General features: G+C 42.6%; 1 protein-coding gene across 1 annotated transcript in view; it reads left to right on the top strand.

Annotated features, from left to right (window-relative positions):
• ADAMTS12 (ADAM metallopeptidase with thrombospondin type 1 motif 12) overlaps positions 1–24,138 on the top strand; it is a 265,348-nt gene that overhangs the window by 225,466 nt on the left and 15,744 nt on the right. The window contains exons 18-19 of the mRNA XM_065406566.1: positions 10,490–10,700; positions 17,229–18,377. Of these exons, the coding sequence (XP_065262638.1) occupies positions 10,490–10,700; positions 17,229–18,377 (1,360 nt within the window). The remainder of the gene's footprint in view (positions 1–10,489; positions 10,701–17,228; positions 18,378–24,138) is intronic.

Here is a 24,138-nt window from a genome sequence, read left to right as displayed (position 1 = left end):
ATCTGCCCATAAGAGAAGTTTCTTACGATCAGTTAATGGGTAGTCTATGCCATGAAGCATGATTATGTGTATATCTCAAATATTTTATCCTATCTAATAAAGCTGTGGATATATACCAGTGGTTCCCAAACTGTGGGGCATGCCCCCCTAGAGGGGCATGGAGGAACATTTGGAGGGAGTGTAGTGGGGTCCAGGCCAGCCCCACAGGGGACAGGAAGGGAGCGCCACTGAGCCCGGCTCTGCCCCCAGCTCCGTCCCGGCCCCAGCGGCAGCTCGGACTGCAGTCCCCAGCCCCGACAGTGGCTCCCAGCCCCAGATTCCAACTATGGATCCCAGGGGGGTGCGGACAGGTTCCATTACGGGTAAGGGGGGGGGTGCAAAAGGTTTGGGGACCACTGATGTACATGTTACCCTTATAAATATCTAACCATTTTTAAAATTTTGCTAATCTCTTAGTTTTGATATCATGTGATGAAGGTTAATTTCTCACTGTGTGTTCAAAACAAGTATTTCTTTTCAACAGTTTTAAATCTTCTGCTTTTCAGTTATATTGAATGTTCCCTTGTTCTGGTATTAGGAGGGAGGGTAAATAGGAATGCCCAATTTACCTTCTCTGTACATTTATTATTTAATACACTTATGTCCCTACTTATATGTTTACTCTCTCTAAACTAAACAGTCCTGGTCTTTTCATTGTCTACTCTCATGGAAGTTTTCCCATGTCCCTATTGCATTATGTTAATTCTTACTCATCGTTGTTGTTGTCTATCTCTGGACCCTCCCTTTCTGCTACATCTCTTTGTGGGATGGGGCAACCAGAATTGAATACAGTATTCTAGGTGAGAGCAAACTATTGATTTATATGTAATGCACTATTTTTAGTACTGTTTTCTATCTCACTGTTTACATACCCAAATATTTTTTGCTTTATTTATTTATTTTTGACAACTGTCTGTCACTAAGCAGATGTTTTCATTGAGCTGTCCGTAATGATTCTTAAGGTTTTTTCCTTAGTGGTTCCAGTGAATTTAGAACCAAGCAATGGCTGGAGTAGTTAAAATTATTCCTTCCGCTGTGTATAACTTTGCATTTGTCAGTACTGAACTGCACGATGGATATTGCTGCTTTTATATAGTAAATAATGTACAGATGTTAGGGGGATTAATGGTTTTATTACTTGTTCCTGCAGCAGTTCACAATTATGTATGATGTCTCTTTGGGGAAATATCTAGGAATGCTGTTCCAGCCTATGTAAATCATTTAAAAAGTATAAAGAACGCAGCTTGGTAGTAAATCTGTGCAAATTGCCAAGGAAGTCAATTGACAGCAGAATCAAACTTATTAACTAATGGCTTCCATAATAGCTGAGGCTAAACACACAGGAGCATTTATATTTATAAAAATATAAATTAAGCTCTTTATTCCAAAGTCCCAAAGAGAAATGACTGGGTTATTCAGAAGTTAAAAGATCCTTAAAGACCATATTATCTAGCTTCTGCTGCTTACATTTGGAAATCACTGTTTCTCTTCACTAGCAGTCAGAGCCTGCTGTAGGAAATTAGATTGCTGTAAATCATCTCTTAGTGATTATAGAATTATGTTAAACATGACTTGTTGTGCCTAGCTTTCTGCACACTGCAGAAGAGATGCTCTAGCTTAATCCCAGTCTGATTGACAGTTCTAAAACCATTTACAATTCTTTCTGTCTCCTTTGGTAAATGTCCTTTATAGAGTACTAGTGATAATAGTAAAATATTGATAAAGTGAAATGCAGGAGATTCATAAAACACAGCGATAGGGGTTTGGTTGTTTATTTCTCTCTTCTTAGTTGTGATAATTAGTTGCCTGTGATGTATATGAGCTGCTGGACAGCATAGCTACTACCTGTAGCAGCACAAAATCATAGAGTAGCCATGATTTCTGATAATTAAAAAAGAATAAGTAAGAAACAGAATAATAAATCTGTAGCTGCATTTAAAGCACACACACAGCACGTGAAGCATGGAACTTAGGAGCCCCTGTTCTAAAAACACAGGCCTCTGCTACTTGAGTAATGGGGGATTGCTGTTCCCTATCAAGCCTTATAGCAATATATCCCCTTTGTAGACTGCTCACTACAAGGCAATACGATCACAGACTGAGTTAGTGCTAACATTTCATTCCACAATGGCCAGTGGCGCATGCGCACACACACACACACACACACACACACACTAGCCATGGACTCATAGTGAGCTATTGCAATTATTTTCTAAAGCTTTGAAGCCCACAGCTAGGCTCCTACAGCTGTGTCATCTACAAGCCAGAAGGATGGCTAAGCTTCCTCTCCGCAAAGTATTTATTTATTTAGTGTGTGCATAGTCATCTAGCCAAGCGATGGCATCTTCAGTGGTGTGATGCAGTTCTTCTGGATCCTCCAATGGTAGGCACGCTAGCAGTTCAAACTAGGAAAGTAAAGTAGTAGTAAAGCAGTTTCTTTGTTTTGACGAAAATCAGAGTGACAGGGAGATGGTATTTCTGCCCTTGAAAATAGGGCACACAGGGAAGTATTCACTTGCTGAATCTGTCAGAGATTCTAAGGATACAGGCCTGACTATACTCAATGCTTGTTAAGAACTGAGAAGGGATTTGGAGGGTCAAACACAACGCAGTCATGGATGGACCTTTGGTTGGCTATGTAACCATACCCCTGGATTTCCTGGCTCCAGAAACTAAGTTACCATCAAAGACAATGCTCTTATTAGCCGGTCATCCACTTTCCAACATGCAGATCAATTTCTCAATGGAAATGTATCATCAAAAGCAGTCATGAGGAAGTTTTCTTAGATAGCTTCCTTACCATCTATTGGATCCCATGGACTGAAAACACGTGACCACAAGATTAGCCATCATACTATGAATTCAAACCGAATCATACAGGAGCTGGAAGACATTCCATTCTATTGCTATGCAGCTTACCTTTGATAAAATGTACATAATCACCAGCGTGGCTGCAAGTCGCTCAGGGTCATGTCTTGACTTTCACCTTCTCAGCTAATAGATTCCAGGAAGTTAGTTGGAAACTGGTTAAATCACAGGTTTCTGAGAAGTCGGAGTCCAAACATTCATGTTTCTTAGGCGATTGGAGGCATGTGATAAAACTCTTTTGCCCATTCTCTAGTTAAATAATCTGGAGCTACATAAGACATTTCTAAAATATTTTATTGCACACAAATATGTAAAGTGTCAACTCAGAGTAGAACAGAAATGGTTGACTCCTACAATGGGGAGCTAGCATTTGATGGAAATGCAGATATGACAGCCCCATTAACTAGAGTGTTATTGACAGGCAGCAGCACAGAAAGATGCTGGTATGAACCAATATAATTTACAATTATATTGCTTGGTTGGTAAGCAGGTGTTTATCTTTATAGATGCTCAGTATAAAATTCATTGTATTGTCCTGAAAGGAAAGAACGATGTATTTTCTTTACTTACACTCTTCTGTACCTACCAAATGAATAGAAATTTTCTTCCTTCCATCTAAAGAAAATTGCCCTGGCCTTTTTTTGAGATGAATACCTGCTCAGCCAGAATGCCCATAAATAGATAATTTGAAGTCTTCAATCTCCTGCCATCTCAGCGGTGTTCTGACATTCTCAAGGAAGCTTGCTGCTGCTTTTAGGAGAAAAACTATTTTAACCACCGCCAACAGTTTGCTTAGTAAATTCCAGCAATCGTAAAGGACAGAGAGTATTGTTGTTATTTGTATTACAGTAATACCTAGAGGTCCCAGCCAAGATTGAGGCCCTATTGTCCTGGGTGCTGTACAGAAACATGCTAATAGTAATACCTAGGCCTGTTCATCAGTATATCTCAAAATGCTTTACAAAGGAGGGCAGTATCCCTGAGGCCCAGGGAGGGAAGTGACGTATCCAATGTCAATGTGAATTGAACCCAGACCTCCTGCACTCTAGTCCAGTGTGCGATCCATGACACCATCAGAGACAATCCCTCCCTCAACATGCTTACGAACTAAACACATGCTGAAAAAAAGGAAGCATTATTATTTCCAATATTTTTATTGGGGGAGGAATGAGGCACAGAGAAATTAAGTGATTTCTCAGGGTCACACAAGAATAGAACTCAAGATCGCCCAAGTCCCAGTGTAGTGTCTTAACATGGCCATCATTATTCTGTTTGTGGAAGCAGAAAATTGCCTGTGCAACCTTAATTCAGCCCTCTTGTGCATATGCATTATGATACATTAGACACAGGCCAAATACTATTGTTCCACAGGACCCCTGCCTCATTCAGTGCACTGGATGGAACTGCTCTGTGGATGGATCAGGGTTGTGTAGTGAGTGAGGCTTTGTTGGTAGGACCCCGGTCTCGTTTCTTGCAAAATTTGGAAGGTGTGTAGTGAATGAGGCAGGGGATTGCAGGAAAAGAAAGGGTGGGTGTCAAGACCAAGGCAGTTGATTGTTGCCCTGGAGAGCTAGATTCTATCCGTGCCCCTGCCACAGAGTTCCTATGTGATGGTAGGAAAGTCATTTAAACCAATGCACAGGAAAAATAGTATAAAATCAAACAACAACTTTATTAGTTTTAAGAGAGAGCTGGACAAATTCATGAGTGCTATTGTGTGATGAGGTTGCTTGTGATGGTGGGGGTCAGACTTCTGGTTTATGTTTTATGTTCCTAAAAGCTCATCCTTCAAGGCTTCAGTCAGCCACCTCCAGGGGTCAGAAAGTGATTCCTCACCACCACCACCACCCCAGATTTTTTTAATTTCCTTCCTCTAAAGTATCTGGGATGGCCACAGGTGGAGATGGGACACTGGGCAGGGTGGGGCCAGGTCTCTGAGTGGCACCGAGAGTTTTCTCCTTCAGGTTCTTGCTGGCTGGTTCTTGCTCTCATGCTCGGGGTCTAATTGATCGTCATATGTGGAGTCAGGAAGCAATTCCCCACCCCCCGCGATCAGACTGGCAGTGACTTTGGGGGGTGGTTTCGCCTTCCTCTGCAGCACGTGGGTGTTGGTCGCTTGCCAGGATTATCTGGCTATATCTCATTTAATCATTTCCCTGCCACTGCAGGGGCCTCAGAAACTGGTGCACCTCAGTCCCTCCTAATCTCTCCCCATGGTACATAATAGTCTAGTCCCCTGTGGGCTGTAATACTTTGGTCTAATTTCCATTGTTGAGTTTAGTGTGTGGGTGCTGGGTGGTGTTGGTGGCCTGTGATATACAGGAGGTCAGACTAGCTGATCTAGTGATCCCTTCTCTCCTTAAACTCTGTGACTATATGACTCGATGTAATTAAAGACTGTGTTGTCCTGCATATGCACAAGGGCACCAAACTGAGGATGCAGCGGCAACCTTCATTCTGACATTTCCTAACTGGAGTGCTTGACTTTGTAACCGTAATGTTCTTTTAACCTAGCTTTTTGTGTGTAACAACTTATTACTTACATGTTACTAGTCCTGGTCTAGCTATGTCCTTTGACAATGTATCAGTTTATGGACTATGGGCGATGTTTTTTGCTTTATATTGAAAGCTGATCGCCTGTGGTGGCAAGAGCCACCCAGTAAAGAAAAAGTATCAGCGATAGAATGTGTGTATGTGAGAAGGGAAAGATGGAGACTAAGAATTTAGGGCTTCATCCTGCAAGCTGCTAAGCACTCCCTCAAGGTGCTGAATACTGCTGAGGTCTGTGGGAATGAAGGGCACTCAGCACTTCACATATGTAACGTGAAGCATACAAGATGTTCCATTAAAGTAAATAGGACTATTCACATGCTTGAAGTTGCACAGGTGCTGAAGTGCCTAGCTGGATGTGGTGTTTAGATGCTGCATGTGATTATTAGAACTGGGAGCACCTGCTGTTGGGAGTCTGAAACTTCCACTGTAAATAAAGTTCTGTTGACGTTGTTAATACTTTGCTTGGTGGATACAACACTGGATCAGGGCCTTACAGAACAGTAGAAGTTACAAAAAAAAGAGCTGGAAAGAAGATCTGGAAGGTGAGAGCATCACACAAAGTGAATTGATTCAGTATTTTTCTTTACTGCTGCGCTCCACTGAGAAGATTTGGCAGTGTCTTCTCAACAACTTGTCAATTTCACTTTGCTGTTTGTACCTGCATGGAGGGGAAATGAAACTCTTAGAGACAAGATGCAGGAGCACAGAAGTGATAAGATCCAGGGCCTCGGTCAGGATTGGGGTCCCAGTGTACTGTACAAACAAGTAGGAAAAGAGTTCCTGCCCCCAAAGCCTTTCTATCTAATTTAAGAGAAAATGCACCAAACAATAGACGGGAATGGGAAAGGGAACATAAGGAGGACCAGTGATGAGAACAGATGGTTACACAAATTAGAAGTGTGCACAGCTTGATGGCTCAGTGTCTTTTTTTAATTGTATGATTATAAATAAATTGCTGTCAGCAGCCCTCATATCAGTGAGAGCCCTTTTGCAGTTGAGTGAAACTACCAGGGGACAGAGGATGGGAGTAGAAACTGAGGAGCCAAATTAGAGAAAAAGATTAGGATGGGGGAGGTAAGAAGCGCAAAGAGGGATGTATTGCAGAATAGGATACATGGCAGAAAAAGAATGAAACCTGACACAATAATAATTTATTATGTATTTATTAACATGAGAGTATTTATTTTACCATTACTCTGCTTTTGTAGTAAGCAATATTTTGCCCACAGTCATGTAGAAAATAATAGCTAGCTTCCCAGAGGTAATGAACTGATACAAATATTTGCCCTGTGACTAACAGAGGAAATGGTAAGAAGTGACAGCAAAGAGGCACATTATCGCTTTTTGGTGACACAGCTGAAATCCCCTGATCAGGTAATTGAATAAGTCAGATGTTCAGTCAGCATGAATTGAAGTGCTTTCAGAATAACATTTAATCCAGTCAGCAGTGTATACAGAAAATATCAAAGGTAGTACACAGTAATTCAATTAGTATAGTAAGCATTGGTTCTGTTTCATATCGTACACTAGAATTCAAAATATTAATTCTTTGTTCATATGAAGCAGCCAAGGTTTAGTGGGGGGAGGTTTTTTTGAGTGGAGGTGCTTGGTTTTATTTTGTTTTGTTTTTGTTGAGAAACAAGATTAAAAGTGGATTGTGGGAATTTTTTCTTAAAACACAGAGAGCTATTCAAGTACACCTAATGATCTTGTTTAAAGTACTTTTAAACTTCATTTAAGTAGTTTTGCCTTTTCAGTTGTAGGTTGGGTGGTCATCCCCCTCTGTCAGTCTCTGAGGGAGGCCACGCCTCTTTGCTGTCATGTACCTGTAAAGGTGCTCAAAGCGGGGAACTAGCTTCACCTAGTGCTCCGGTCGTCTGGCCGGGCAGAACAGTACGGCAGTCTGTGAGCCCCCAGGCCCAGTCAGGGTAGGGAGGCAAAGCAATTGAGTGGGCTCTGGCCTCTGGGTACTCTTCTGGCTCTGTCAATCTGTTTCTTCACTTCAGCAGGTGGGTATTGTAGTTTTAAGAATGCTTGATAGAGATCTTGTATGTGTTTGTCTCTGTCTGAGGGATTGGAGCAAATGCAGTTGTCAGTGAGAAACTGAAGAACTGGAATTAATTTGCAAACTGGACACCATTAAATTAGGCTTGAATAAAGACTGGGAGTGGATGGGTCATTACACAAACTAAAAACTATTTCCACACGCTAATTTTCCCCCTACTGTTACTCACACCTTCTTGTCAACTGTTTGAAATGGGCCATCCTGATTATCACTACAAAAGTTTTTTTTTTTCTCCTGCTGATAATAGCCCACCTTAATTGATTAGTCTCGTAAGAGTTGGTATGGCTACCCCCATTTTTTCATGTTCTCTGTGTGTATATACCGTGGAAAATACGGTAGGAAGATAGATATATATAGATATGTATTGTCTATATATTGTCTATTGTCTAGATATATATAGATATATATCTATCTATCTTCCTACCGTATTTTCCACTGTATGCATCTGATGAAGTGGATTTTAGCCCACGAAAGCTTATGCCCAAAAAAAGATTTCAGTGTACATTTGGACTCCATCTCCTATGAGCGAGGCATGTTTCTTTCTGGCTATAATGCACTCTTACTGAAAAATCAGACCTTGTATTAGCATGTGCTCATCCACTGAAGCCAATGGAGTTGCATCTATGAATTTGAAACCTTTACATTTTACCCAGAGGGTCAATGAGAGCTCCCACAGAGGTAGCTAGAGCTTAACCCTCCTTGTTGAGTCTGTCTTGGCTATTTTGGGGACTGAGGACATGGCTATTTTGAAATGCAGGCAGCATTGCACACCTGTATCACCTCCAAAGCCTGCAGAATTCCTCACAACCCTACAGATCAATGAATCCTACAGATTTTGGAATTGTGTTAGTCCTTAAATATACCTGATCATGTCTTAAAATCAGATAGATGATAAACCAGGAAATGCTAGGATAATAAGCCCTTATTTCTTTCCTAGCATTTCTTGTGTAGTACTGTAAGTTTAACAAGTAATAGGTCAATTTCTTGATTAAACCAGTGTAACTCCAAGTGTATTAACTTCATTGGAATTACTCTAGATATAAATCGGTATGATCTAGAACAAAATTTGACTCCTTGGTTCATGTTCTGAGCTATACTTTTATTTTATTTTAGCTTTTAATTTGATTCAGAAAGCAAACAATCAGAAAGGGAAGTCTAGGGTGAAGAAAGAAGATATTGTAATGTGATGGCTAGAGCTGGGCGATTTTTTCCCCAGTGAATAGTTGATTCATCAAAAAATGAAGTTCTGGTCAATCCAAACCTATTCACAAATTTCTGCAATGTTGAATTTGCTGAATAGTTTCAACCAAACAGAAAAATCAAAATGTTTGGTAATGTTGATACAAAATGTTTTATGCCTTTCTTACAACCTTGAATCCCAGGCACTCACCTGGGGTGTGGGAGATCTGGGTTCAGTTCCCTCCTCTGCCTGATGTGGAGAAAGGATTTGAATTTCAGTCTCCTACGGTGCAGGAGAGCACCCTAGTTACTGTGCTCTGGGGCTATAGCCTGGTGTGGGACTCTCTCAATATCTCTGTTGAGTGTGTTCCACCATATATAAGTAATTAAATAGCCATTGGAGCAGGGATTATACTTGGGTCTCCCCTATCCTAGTTGAGCACTCTAACCATCAGGTTATAGAGCCATTCTCACTTTCTCTTTCCCTGGCCCAGTAACTATTCATTGGCATTGATAGTGGCAATTCATATAGTCAGGGAAAGAGACCCAGAAGAAGATATGGGACCTACTATGTCTGTAAGCTAAAGGACAATTGTAGACAAATGGTGTAATTGTCTTACTATGAAACTATTACTAAGAAGAAAGAAATCTAACAAATGGTATAGATTTTAGGTCAAAACCAAGGCTCATTGACGTCTACTCACTCCAGAAGAGTTGCATCTACTTACACCGCTGAATCAGTCTCTGTGACTTTGCAAGCATCTGTTTAGTTGCCAGTGTGAGGTTTCATAGGGCATGCCTGGAGCTCAGGGAGCGCATGTCATTGTTTATGATGCCTTCATGGACTTGTAGTTCACAGCTGGGCCAAACTTCCATTTCAGCAACTTGTGGTCCCCTTCTTGCCTGGGTCCCTGCAAATGGTAAGGCCACCCAGAGCTCATTAGATAGGCTTTGCAAAACCTAATAAAAATATTTCAAGATGAATCACAAAATGTCAATGCTTCTCAGATGGCCTTTGCCCTCCTTTCTTCTGATGCAAGCCAGCCATGCAGGTATCTGATTGTATAGAGTAGCCTCAGAAAACATAACAGGAAATAATTGGATGAAATTAAGGAAAAGCTAAAGCAGGGTGACTCTAAAGAAAAATCTAATTGTGAGGTCTATTACAATGTGAAATATTGCCCTAAAGGAAGCAGTGGATGCTGTCATTTAAAACTAGACAAAGCACAGGAAAATGTGCTATAGTGAACAATCCTTTATTGACAAAGGAACAAATGAGATGACCTGTACAGTCTCTTCCACTTCTAATTATTGGCATAACCATGGACCTAGTCATTTGTTCTCATTTACTTTCAGTAAGATCATAATGAGCAAGTGAACAATAGGAATGAATAAACAATGAGCAAGTGAACAATAGGAATGAATAAATAAAATACAAAACTTCCTGAACAGCACAGATATCAGTCATAGTTAGGCTTGGAAGAATCCCCTCAATATGGCTTATATTCTTAGGTATTCTAGAAATATAATCTTCAGCGTCTACTGCTGATACAAGATCAGTGTCTGAACTGCCCATCAGATACTTGGCACAGAATGGAGGGGGAAAGTTGCTTAAGGTGCTTAATATTTTCTATGAAGAACTTAAATACAAGCCCAGAATTCTTCATTATGTTACTTCTTCTGTATTGTCTGAGCCTCCCCAAAGCTACCTTTATCTAGCGTGCCTGCAGTGGATTAATGTTTTTGTCCTTCTGATGTTCTGCATTCCCTTTGATTGGATTACAGGTGGTGGGCAGGAGAATGGCAGAAGTGTTCAACCACCTGTGGCCCAACAGGAGAGAAGAAACGAACTGTCCTTTGCATCCAAACAGTGGGATCTGATGAGCAGGCATTGGCTGCTAAAGACTGCCAGCATCTGCTTAAACCAAAGACCCACCTTTCATGCAACAGAGATGTTCTATGCCCATCTGACTGGACAGTGAGCAACTGGACTGAGGTAAACACATGGCAGTCAAAAGAACTAACGCTTCTGTTCTGTCTCCACCCGACTTCAAATTTCAAGGTGGAAAGTCCCTTCAGAAGGAATCATGGGGAGATGTAAGAAAGAGAAACAAGTTACTAGTGCTCCCATCTCTCCAGAATTGATAATGAACCTATATAACCAGCTATATACCTAAACCAAAGCCCTGGTCTATATCCAGGTTCAATTACTAGTTCTGAGTTGAAATCTACAATAGGCCAAATCCTAACTCAAAATCTGAACATTTTTATAATGGCGAAAGATTTGGAATTTGAATTTCAAGTTTGGAAGTAGTAAGATGGGGGGGGTTGGTTCTGCAAAAAGATACAAAGCTATCTCCAGAGTCATTCTGGATATTTGTTTCAGGCCCTTCTCTACAATAAAGGAGTGATGGATAAAAGCAATGATAATGATGCCCCTTCTTCTGACACCAGGTTGCCATTCAGACACTAGCATCACCCCTGTGCTGAGCAGTAGCAGAAATCTCTAGGGTCTTGCAGGCTGGCTTCTCAGTGAAGGCAAAATCAGTGATGCAGAGTCTGGGTATATTCTATATGTAACTTCCTTTACTTATACACATGCACCAGTCCTGGAACAGAGATGGTCACACAGCATACAGCATTCTCTTCTTCCCAGAATCTCAGCCCAGTGCCAATGCCTCATTCCCAGAGAGCAACTATAGACACAATTCTTGAGGCAATCGGAGACCAACACTCCCATTACTCTCTCAGATCCCTCTCTCCAAAGACTACTGCCTCTCCACAGAATCTTGCATTGAAAAACCGAACACCACAGCATGCCCTCCCAAGACTGAACATTTACTCACATGTTAGGAAAAAGAACTTGAAGACTATGAGTAAGTCTATACTGCAATTAAAAATGCACGGCTGGCCTGGGCTAGCTGACTCGGGCTTGGGCTGCGGGGCTCTTTAACTCTTGTGTAGACTTCCAAGGTTGGGTGGGACCTCCCACCTCACAAGGTCTCAGAGCCTGGGCTGCATCTCAAGCTCAGATGTCTACACTGCAATTAAACAGCCCCACAGCCCAAGTCCCATGAGTCCAAGGCCCCCACAAGTGTCTAATTGCAGTGTAGACATACACTATGTGTAAAAGAGCTACATGGTAACATCAGCCATAACAACAATAACAATACCTCCAAAAATGAGCCTGACCAAATACTTGATACAGACATGCCAAACTTTCTATCCAAATCCAGTTCTTAACTTGGAGGCTTTTTTCTATTTCAACTTTAGCATTTACATAGTGCTTTTCATATTTACCACGTTTAACAAATATTGATTAGCTAAGTAGCAAAAGCCTTCCAAGTGCCTGCATATTCAAGCCTTTCGGAGTCCAGATATCAGCACTGCTATGGAAGAGATCTGGGAGATTTTGTAGCATTTTATATTGGCACACGGAGCTCTAAAGCCCTCATTCTACTTTGTAAACTGTATCTCCTGTATTGCAACAACATTTGACCTTGCTATGTCTCCCTTGACTACAATTGTCTGTCAGAACTCCAGACTGTCTGCACATCCTTGAAGTGGTCAGTAAATAATGTACAGTTATTTTAGTGGCAGCCAGTGACCTACAGAATGAGGTCATCAAAATATTGCTATATCAAATTTGTTTTAAAATAGTAGAGCATATCTTCTGTGTGTGACTCCATTAAACTCATTTGATATCTACATTATTACAGCCTTTCATCTCTAGAAGGACTTCACACTCCTTAGAACTCTTCAGATCCACAACCCTGATCCTGCAAGGTGTTCAACACCTTCTTATCCTACTAAAATCAATGGGAGCACTTTAATTTTAATACAGGACTAGATCATTCAAAGATGCACACAGAAATATGGACAGCTACCGTGTCATTCTAAAATCTTTTTGAGTGTCAACCACAGTTTAAGGGCAAGATCTTCAAAGCCACTTATGGGATATTGAGTCCCATTTCCCATTAAAATAATTGAATTTGGAATGTCCAATTCCCATTAAAACTAATAGGAATTAGGATCCAAATAATCTGAAATTTTGAAAATCACAGCCAAAATGTCTGGGTCAGACTGGCAATAAAGTGTAAGAAAACTAGAATGAGACTGGTTAGTTTCTTCAGAAGCAACAAATACAATGTCAATAGTTGTCATCTTCATCCTTAATCAAAATCTTGTGCTAGCCATTTAAATTAATTCAAAAGGACAGAACCTCAACAGAAGCAAACGAGCATAGCTCAGGATCTGGTCCCACATGTAATCTTCAAAGTTCTTTAAAGAAAGAGCCATAGATTAAATGTATTGTTGCAGCTGTGATCTACAGAGAAAATATGTAGACATTTATCAAGCTCACTGGCCTTATTTACTCAGGATTTTTGGAAATTCTCCCACCAAAGTTCCAGTAATGGTACAGCTCAGCACATGCTAGCAGTGGGGATAGTGATTGTATAGAGTGGGGGAATCTACTCAACATCTTAGATGTCTGTATACAAATGCAAAGAGTGTCGGTAATAAACAGGAAGAAGTGGAAGTAGTAGTACATAAGCTAAATTATGGCTTTATTGGTGTAGAGGGGTATAGCTTGTTCAGGAAGGACAGGCAGGAAAAAAAGGGAGGTGTAGCATTATACATCAAGAATGTATATGCAGGTTCTGAGGTCTGGAAGGAGGTGAGAGGCAGACCAATTGAAAGTCTCTGGGAAAAGATAGAAGGGAGGAAAATAGGGGTGACATCATGGTTGGGGTCTACTATAGACCACCAAATCAGGAAGAAGAGATGGATGAGGCATTTCTAGAACATATAACAGAAATATCCAAAACACAAGATCAAGGAGTAATGGGTGCTTTTTACTACCCAGACATCTGTTGGAAAAATAATATGACAAAACACAAAATTTCCATTAAACTATTGGAATTTATTGTGGACAACCTTTTAGTTTAAGAAAGGGAATGAAGTAAGTAGAGGGCTTGCCATTTTAGGTTTGATTCTGACAAACAGGGAGGAATTCGTTGTGAATCTGAAGGTGCAAGACAATTTGGTCAAAAATGATCATGAATTAATAGATGTTATGATTCTAAGGAAAGGAAGAAGTTAGAGCAGGAGAATAAGGACAATGGATTTCAGAAAAGCAGAATAACAAACTCAGAAAACTGGTAGGTGATGTCCCACAGAAAGAAAAATCTAAGGATTAAATTTGTTCAGGAAAGCAGGCAGTTTCTCAAGGAGACAATATTAAAGGCATAACTGCAAACTACCTCATGTGAAGGAAATTTAGGAAGAATAGTAAGAGGCCCATATGGCTACATAGTGAGGAAGAACTAATAAAGGATGGCATCAAAAAGGCTGCGGTATTAATGTTTATTTTGCTTTAGTCTTCACTAAAAAGGTAAAAGTTGACCAGATACTCAACACAATTTATATTAACAACAAGGGGGAAGGAATGCAAGCCAAAATAGGGAAAGAACATTTTAAAATAATATTTAGATAAGTTAGATGTATTCAAGTCGGTAGGTCTCAGATGAAATGACTATAAGATGGGTGTACAAATGGTTGAAAGACTACTCAAAGAGTAGTTATCTATTCTAATCCTATTCTCCAAAATGCTACTAGTTATCAAGAGTTTGCTGTCAAGGGCGTATCTAGTCGGGTCCTGCCGAGGTCAGTCCTGGGACTGGTACTAGTCAATATTTTCATTAATGACTTGGATAATAGAGTGAAGAATATGCTTATAAAATTTGTGTACAGTCTTTCAACCAGAATTGCACCCATCTTATAGTAATTTCATCTAGGCCACCTTTCCCTAGTTTGCCTATGAGAATGTCATGTAGGAAGGAAAAATCAAAGGCACAACTACAAAATGAGGAATAACTGGTTAGGTGGTAGTCCTACTGAAAAAGATCTGGGGGTTATAGTGGATCACAAATTGAATGAGTCAACAATGTGATGCAGTTGCCAAAAAGGCTAATATAATTCCGGAGTATATTAACAGGTGTGTCATATGTAAAATGAAGGAAGAAATTGTCCTGCTCTCATCTGCACTGGTGAGGCCTCAGCTGGAGTATAGCATCCAATTCTGGGTGCCACACTTTAGGAAAGATGTGGAGAAATTGGAGAGTGTCCAGAGGAGAACAACAAAAATGATAAAAAGTTTAGAAAAGCTGAACTATAAGGAAAGGTTAAAAAAATCTGGGCATGTTTAGTCTTGAGAAGACTTGAGGGGGACTTGATAACAGTCTTCAAATATGCTAAGGGCTGTTATAAAGAGGATACTGATCAATTGTTCTCCATGTCCACTGAAGGTAGGATAAGAAGCAATGGGCTTAATCTGCTGCAAGCGATACTTAGGTTAGTTATTAGGAAAAATCTTCTACCTATAAGGGTAGTTAAGCTCTGGAATAGGTTACCTAGGGAGATTGTTAGGTCCCCATCACTGGAGGTTTTTAAGGACAGGTTAGACAAACACCTGTCAGAGTTGGTCTAGTTTTACTTGGTCTTCCCTTAGCGCACGGGGCTGGACTTGATGACTTTTCAAGGTGCCTTCCAGTTCTACATTTCTATGATTCTGTAACCTGGCCACTAGTGTTTCTACCATCATGCCACCTAGACCTGCTTTGAGCAGGGTTAGATGAACCAGTGGCTAAAGTGCCAACTATCAGTCTTCACTAGTACCATTGCTAGTACCTGTAGAGCTAGAGAAATGTGGGGAAATTTCAGAAAAATCTCAGCATAGATACAGCCACTGAGGACTATATTGTGCCTGTGGGTGTGGGAGGAAGGTAGAAGAAGCATTCTTCTCCATTTGCATAAGGACCAGGCACAACTGCAGACCTTGAAGTCATTAAAACACAGTGACTGCTCCCCATGTAGTCTGCTGGATGGAACGGCACAGAAAATCCAAGGGATTGGGAGGGTCAAAGAGGAGGCGGACCCATGGCCTTCCCACAGATCTTTCTGTACTAGGCCATAGAGTGTGCCCTTCAATTGGCATATTGGACTGATAAAATAAGTTACAACCTACACAAGCTTCCTTATAAAGTATTAACAAAGTATTCATGCAATTCCATTAATTTGGCATCCATCTTCATGAATCCGTGCTACAGAAAACAGAACAAGAGGGCTAGCTCAGCACACTAGTGGGGCATTTATTGGCAAATTGAGAGAATTCAGTTTTGGCTCCATTTCCTATTCAGCAGGTTTTAGGGAACTCTTCACACTCCTCCTTCCCCTTCTGGTTCCCCTCATAGAGCGGAAGGGAGCAGAAGAATCTAGGAAACTAAGAATAAGGTAGGGACATAGGCAGAACCAGAGGTGAAAGTAAGCTGGTATGGTCCGGTATGGCGTACCGGCAAAAGCCGGTACGCCGTGCCGGACTGGACCGGCTTCTCCAGTGGTGATTTAAAGGGCCCAGGGCTCCAGCCACTGCGGGGAGCCCTGGGCCCTTTAAATCACCGCCAAAGCTCCGGCAGCCGGGCTTGGGCTGGGATTTAAAGGTCCCAGAGCTCCGGCCCCTGCGGAGAGACCCGGGCCCTTTAAAGCGCCGCCCGAGCCCCGCTGCCGGAGTCCGGTGGCGCTTTAAAGGGCCTGGGGCTCCCCGCAGCGGCCGGAGCCCCGGGCCCTTTAAATCACTGCCGGAGCCCTGCCGCCGCTACCCCAGCCCTAGCCCGAGCCCTGCTGCCCCGGGGTAGCAGCGGTAGGGCTACCATGGTAATTTAAAAGGCCCGGAGTTCCGCGGCGGCCAGAGTCCAGGGCCCTTTAATTCGCCCCTGAGCCCCGGGGCTCCCAGCCACCTCTGCAGCTGGTAGCTCTGGGGTGATTTAAAGACCCTGGAGCTTCCAGTCACAGCCGGAGCCCCAGGGCCTTTAAATCTTGAAAGGTCCCGCCTCTTCCAGTTGAGGCCACGCCCTGCTCAGGACTCCTGCGTACTGGTAAGTCCTTTAAGTTACTTTCACCCCTGGACAGAACCTTTACAAAATATGCTGACTGACAGCAACTGAAGCAAAGAGTATGTAGGGGAGTTTGAAACACAGGTTAGCTTCTGGAGTTGGAGGAGGCTGAAGGGCATTACATGAAAATGCAGCTCTGGGAGACTCAGAGCAACCAAAATTGAGCAGGCCAGGGATGTTTTGGGTGGTGGCCTTTTAAGTCTTTGACATTTCTTAAACTTCATGTGGGGATTGTGCAAACAGGACTTGAAAATAATGTGCTCTAAGACGCTCAGTTCAATGGAATGATCCCACTTTGAGATGCTAACTTTATCATTTACTCTGTATCATTTATGTCCACCTTGGGTGACATTCACTATGTACAGTATGTGGGAAAGTATTACAAATCTCCCTTCCGTGAAGAACTCCCCCCTAGGAAAAATCAAAATGCTTGTTTCTAGGGGAAAATTTTGTTGTTGATTTTGCTAAGAACATTGATTTTTATAGATAGATGCACATTTGGTAATGATGTGTATGAATATGTGGAGGAGAATCAAGAGCTAGGGACTGAAAATTGACTATTTATTTTGCAGTGCACAGTTACGTGTGGCGGTGGGATACGGACTCGTAAAATCAGTTGTGCTAAAAACAATGATGAACCGTGTGATATGTTCAAGAGACCAAATTCTAAGGCTCTATGTGGCCTCCAGCAGTGTCCTTCCACCAGACGACTATTGATACCCCCACTGAAACCAAACAGAGGAAAGATCATAATCAGGAAGACAGCAATTAATCCCAAAAGAGGCCCATCAGGCAGAATACCCATCCCTAAACTAGGCCAAAGATACCAGACAACGACAAAAATACCCGAGTCCCAAAGCACAACTGCTTTGGGCTCTACTTCCTCCAGTCCTGTCCACTCTTCCAAAAAGGACAACATGGAAAAAAGAACATTACAAAATAATTCTACCAGATCAAATAATGATTATAATTATCCCTTTGTGTTTAATGGAAACAGGTCACACCAAGATAGTACTGTAAGTAATAGTTCAAGTATTGAAAATATAAGAAATGTCCAAAATGTCTCTAACATAGATCCGGACTTTGCTTCAGAAGGGGGCCTTGTTCAGATAGGAGGGGCTAGTCGCACCACCTCATTAACCAGAAATCCAGAAGTAACTCCAGGCTATGATTATTTAACTGAAGAGTCTGACAATACTGATTGGTCCATAGAAGGCAATGAAAAACCTATTGACATCTCTTACAAAGCCAAAAGCAGCCCTGCAATCAAAACCAGGAGCAAAACTCCAAACATCAGGTCTCATGTCATTACTACTCCCAAAATCTCACCAACATTTTATCAATATGAATCTTCTACACAGTCTACTAGTAGCACAGCAGCAGAAAGACTGTCACCTTCAACAACAGTGAACCTAAAAAGTATCAGTGTGCAAATAGATACACCCGTCATAGAAAAGGCCACCACAAAAGGACCAGTTACAATAAAGCCAGCAATGTTAGATAACGTATCAAGAGCCCAGTTTGAAAATGGAACAGAAATGGAACCCTCTGACAAGATAGATTATACCCAAAGCACAAAATCTCCAAGTCTTGAAGATTCTCCAAAGAACCACAGTACAGTTTCTGAGGGAAAATTACCCAATGCCACAGAATGGGACTATGCAAGAATCTCCAATATTTTGCATGGTGATGTGTACTGGATAGTGGGGAACTGGAGTGAGGTAAGTGATTTGTAACTTGTAAGGTGTGGAGACTTAACTCATTGGTCTGATGCTGTGTGCAATTCTGGTCTCCCATGTTTAAGAAAGATGAATTCAAACTGGAACAGATGCAGAGAAGGGCTACTAGGATGATCAAATGACTGGACAACCTACCTTATGAGAGGAGACTTAAGGAGCTTGGCTTGTTTAGCCTAACCAAATGAAGGATGAGGAGAGATATGGTTGGTCTCTATAAATACATCAGAAGGATAAACATTAGGGAGGGAGCGTAGTTATATAAGTTAAGGCCTAGTGCTGGCATAAGAACAAATGGTTATAAACTGGCCATCAGTACCTTTAGGCTTGAAATTAGTTGAAGGTTTTGAACCATCAGATGAATAAAGGTCTGGAACAGCCTCCCAAGGGGAGTAGTGGGGGCAAAAAAACTAACTTGTTGAGGACTTGATAAGTTTTTTGAGAGGATGGTATGATGAGGTTATCTACAATGGCATATGGCCCATAGGTGACTGCTATTAGCAAATATCTCCAATAACTAGAGGCGGGACACTAGATGGGGAGGGCTCTTTCCCGGCTGTCTGGCTGGTAGGTCTACCCACATGCTCAGGGTCTAACTAATCACCATATTTGGGGTCAGAAAGGAATTTTCCCCCAGATCAGATTGGCAGAGACCCTGGGGGTTTTTCACCTTCCCTTGCAGCCTGGGGCATGGTTCACTCACTGGTTTGAACTAGAGTACATGGCAGATTCTCTGTAACTTGAAGTCTTTAAATTAAGATTTGAGGTCTTCAGTAACTCAGCCAGAGGTTGGGGTCTATTATAGGCTGCATGGGTGAGGCTCTGTGGCCTGCGATGTGCAGGAGGTCAGACTCGATTAGACGTGGGCAAACTATGGCCCGCGGGTCACATCTGGCCCGCGGGACCCTCCTGCCCGGCCCCTGAGCTCCTGCCCTGGGAGGCTAACCCCCGGCCCCTCCCCCGCTGTTCCCCCTTCCCCGCAGCCTCAGCGCGCCGCGCCATCAGCGCAATGCTCTGGGTGGCCGGGCAGCGCAGCTGCAGAGCCTGGCCTGACCTGGTGCTCTGTGCTGCGCGGTGGCGTGGCTGACTCCAGCCTGGCGGTGCGGCTGTAGCGCCGCCAGCCACCGGTGCTCCAGGCAGCACGGTAAGGGGGCAGGGAGCAGGTGGGGTTGGATAGAGGGCAGGGGAGTTTGGGGTGGTGGTCAGGGGACAGGGGTGTGGATAGGGGTCAGGGCGGTCAGAGGGCGGGGAACATGGGGGTTGAATGGGTGCAGGGGTCCCGGGGGGGGGCAGTCAGGAAGGAGAGGCGGGGTTGGATGGGCCTGCAGGGGGCAGTCAGGGGCAGGGGTTCCGGGGGCAGTCAGGGAGAAGGGGGGGTTGGATGATGCAGGGGTCCGGGCGGTGGGCTTCAGGGGACAAGAAGCGGGGGGGGGGATGGGGGCGGGGGCCAGGCCACACCTGGTTGTTTGGGGGGGCACAGCCTCCCCTAACCGGCCCTTCATACAATTTCCGAAACCCGATGCGGCCCTCAGGCCAAAAAGTTTGCCCGCCCCTGGACTAGATGATCATGATGGTGGTCCCTTCTGGCCTTAAAGTCTGAAGAATGGTCAAGTATATATGGATTCTTGGTTTAATTCAGAATTATCTGAAATATGCATAATAAATCTGAATAAAATATAAGCCATGCCATGAGAAAACCAAACAAGAGTGGCTGAAATAAGATAGAATTCCTCTGGCAATTAGGTTAGACCAGTGGTGGGCAACCTGCATCCCATCAGCGGATTACCCTGACGGGCCGTGTGCGGCTCATGGGCCGCAGGTTGCCCACCACTGGGTTAGACAATTGGATACATACCTAATAATGGGATGCTTATGTGAAATTTATCCACATCTCTTGGGTCTACAAAATTGTGATGTAAATCAAACCAAAATATAACATTTCTAGTATGACCATGGGCGGCGGGTACTGCTGGCCAGGGGAGGCTAAGCCTCCCCAAACAGCCAGGCATGGCTCTGCCCACACTCTGCCCCGGGGTCCCCTCTTGCCTCCCGCGCTTCCCCAGTGGCCCCAGCTCAGGCTGATCCTCTTTCCCGAAGCGGGCAGCACCCCAGGGCTGGGGCTTAGGAACGCTGGGGCTAGGGCAGGCAGCCCGGTGCCCTGGACAGGCCAGGACTCAGGGTAACTGAGGCAGGGCTCCTCTGGCCACGGTGGGGGGCTCAGGGCTCCGGCAGAAGGTGGGGTGGGGGCTAGCCTCCCTCAATGGGTGGTTCACACGCCGCCCATGAGTATGATTTTGGTTTGATTAGAACCAGAAATATCAGAACAGTTTTGTTTTTTCAGCACGGGGGGAGAGGAGGGAAATATGCTTTTAGATGGATCATGAGTAAATTAGTGTTTTCCAAGAAATGTTGAAGAAACATGATCAGATTTCAATGTCTGATGAACCAGTGCCACCCCACTGAAGGGACTTGTTTGTATTTCTGTCTCTTACACTTATAGTGATCTATCTGTAGATTTGCCATAATATTTTAGTCCATGCTATTAAATTAAAGGTATTCTTCCTGAATATTTCTATGTTTTCCAACCCGTTGTCTGACCAGGTTCATAGAGCTATTTTAACTATTATTGGATGAAGCACAGTTTATTCACTGATTGCCCAAACACATTTTTCAGTCAACTGTTGACACAGTAGATTATTGTGATATTGTTGTTATTGCATTTCACCATCAGAAATCATATCCACCACTGAGGATGCATCCAGATTCTGAGCCACATCCTGCTTTGTTATGCTGATTGTAAATTCATAATATCAGTGAGCTGGTCCATATTTACACTGGTTTAACTGGGAACAGAACTTGGCCCACAGTTTCTATACAGAGAACAACAATGTGGAGTTCTTTGTTGTCTGTTGAAGTATTTTTAGTTGATCATATTTTGGAACCGGATAGAAGTAGAAAAGGGGTTTTTTGAAGGGGGAGGTTGTATTTTGCCAGCTTATCATAGAAGATAGTTGTGTCGGACCAGCTACCTGAGTAAGAAATTCAATTACCCTGCCTCTGGACATGGAAGAGTGACAGGACAGCCATAATTATGGCATTAACCCATTTGTCCTCTTATTAACCCTCATCTTTACAGATAGAAAGGAGCCAGTAAAAACAACGAGGAGTCTTAACACCCTAGAGACTAACAGATTTATTTGGGCATAAGCTTTTGTGGGCTAGAACCCACTTCATCAGATGCATGGAGTGAAAGATACAGTAAGCAGTATAAATATTACAACACATGAAAAGATGGGAGTTGCCTTACCAAGCGGGGGGTCAGTGCTAACGAGGCCAATTCAATTAAGGTGGAAGTGGCCTATTCTCAACAGTTGACAAGAAGGGGTGAATATCAAGAGAGGGAAAAGTACTTTTGTAGTGCTAACGAGACCAATGCAATCAAGGTGGATGTCGCCCATTTCCAACAGTTGACGAGAAGGTGTGGGTATCAGCAGAGGGAAAATTACTTTTTGTAGTGACCCATCCACTCCCAATCTTTATTCAGGCCTAATTTGATGGTGTCCAGTTTGCAAATTAATTCCAGTTCTGCAGTTTCTCATTGAAGTCTGTTTTTGACTTTTTTGTTGAAGAATTGCCACTTTTAAGTCTGTTATTGAGTGTCCAGGGAGATTGAAGTGTTCTCCTACTGGTTTTTGAATGTTACAATTCTTGATGTCTGATTTGTGTCCATTTATTCTTTTGCGTAGAGACTGTCCGGTTTGGCCAATGTACATGGCAGAGGGGCATTGCTGGCACATGATGGCATATATCACATTGGTAGATGTGCAGGTGAACGAGCCCCTGATGGTGCGGCTGATGTGATTAGGTCCTATGATGGTGTCCCTTGAATAGCTATGCGGACAGAGTTGGCAACGGGGTACTCCCATCTTTTCATATGCTGTAATATTTATAATGCTTACTGCATTTTTCACTCCATGCATCTGATGAAGTGGGCTTTAGCCCACAAAAGCTTTGTTAGTCTCTAAGGTGCCACAAGGACCCCTCGTTGTTTTTGCTGATACCGACTAACACGGCTACCACTCTGAAAAAAGGAGTCAGTGTTGTCTTTTACCTGCATTAGGGCTTTCACCAAAACTAAGAATTTTATCTCTAAATAGTTTTAAAAGGGAGGGGGGTGTAATATCCTGTAATAGTCATCTGAGTGTTACAAAAAGTGATGGCTCACTTTTTGAGTCTACCAACAGTCCTTTTGTGGTTTAGGTGAAATTGTCTAGAATGACTGTATGAAACCAGTCACGATTCACAGTGAGTTTGAAAACTCTTTTGAGAAAGTAATAACATCAAATTGAAGGCATTCAGGCTAGAAGATGCTTGGCCCATATTTCACACTTTGTCAGAAAAAATGTACAGAGACCAAATGTTGTACCACGGAGACTTGTAATGTAATAGAATAACTCTATACAGCCACTGCTCATTTCACAAGGATTGCACATGCTGAATAGAATAGATAAGGAGCCACACCTCTGTGAATGGACATTCAGGTTTTTGAGTTTCCTGGTCATTACTGCCTGCTTAGTACTAATGGATAATTTCTGCTTATTGTACTACCAGACCAACATGTTTGAATATTCTACTTAAATGTAAACAAAATACAGCAGCAATGCAGAAAGCTAGTGTCAGTCACAATTTTCTATGGCCTCTGAAACGTTTCAATGTTATTTTGATGTTGCTGCTGATTTCTTTCCCCATTCCTAAGGTCAGTTGTTCTATTCAACAAATACATCTCAACATAGTCATCTTGCTGAGTTCTAAGATAGTAATTATCCAAGCAGTCCGGGCTGAGGAGCAATCACCATGTTCAAGCAAATGTAATAAGAGAATATAAGCAACCAGATCCCACATAAATGCGATGTGCTTTTATTGAGTCCCCTTTTCATCATTTTGCCATAATGTTTGGCCTGTTTGTAAACAGAAACAGGCCTCAGCGGGGGATTTTTTTTTTTTTTTTGCATCAATTGATATCAACATTTTCAAACTATGGTGCCTGAAGTATGTCACCTACATTAAGATTTAGGCGCCTGAACAAAAATTGCTGACCCCACATCTCTCACTGACTGTTTTTAGCACGGCTCAGGTACAGTTCCGGCAGAGACAATGGAAACTTCCTCATGTTGGCCTGCCATTGTGCTTCAGCCTTGATGTAGAGGGAGCACTTTTAGCAATGAGCAAGTAATTCTGTCTTCCTGTCAACTCAGTCTTGGAACTCTCTGCAAGGTGCAAAATTTGGCTTTTTGGTGGAGGATGTGGACTCATGTCCCCTGGAAACTGGACTGGGATGATCAAATTCATTCCACGTACGACACCAAAGATGCAAAATGATGTAGATTTTTGGCCACTATTGCAATTTGTCTTCTTTATAATCAGCCTCCTCTTCCTGTTTGGTTATTCGGTAGTTACACATTTTTCAACATCAGACAATCAATTCTAATTCTTAATTATCTCCTTCAGTCACCAGCAGTATTGGCAATAGAGAGGGGAAATAGACAGAGTGGAGTGTAGGCATGTTGACATCTGACCCTAGAAAAACAGAAGTTGGAGGGCCAATGAAGGGCTGAATAATTACAAAAGAAATGCCGGGCTGCCCTTACAGATTTGAATGGCTCATTAAGTGGAAGAAGTTTACCAGAAAAGAATAGTGCATGCTCTAAATCAGAAGATTGTTCCTTTTCATTTTCATAGCCAAGCA

Source organism: Emys orbicularis, chromosome 6, assembly GCF_028017835.1.
Source record: "Emys orbicularis isolate rEmyOrb1 chromosome 6, rEmyOrb1.hap1, whole genome shotgun sequence".
In the NCBI taxonomy this organism is placed as follows: domain Eukaryota; kingdom Metazoa; phylum Chordata; order Testudines; family Emydidae; genus Emys; species Emys orbicularis.
Note: the sequence above shows the minus strand (reverse complement) of the source record. Positions and strands in the feature narration are given on the sequence as shown.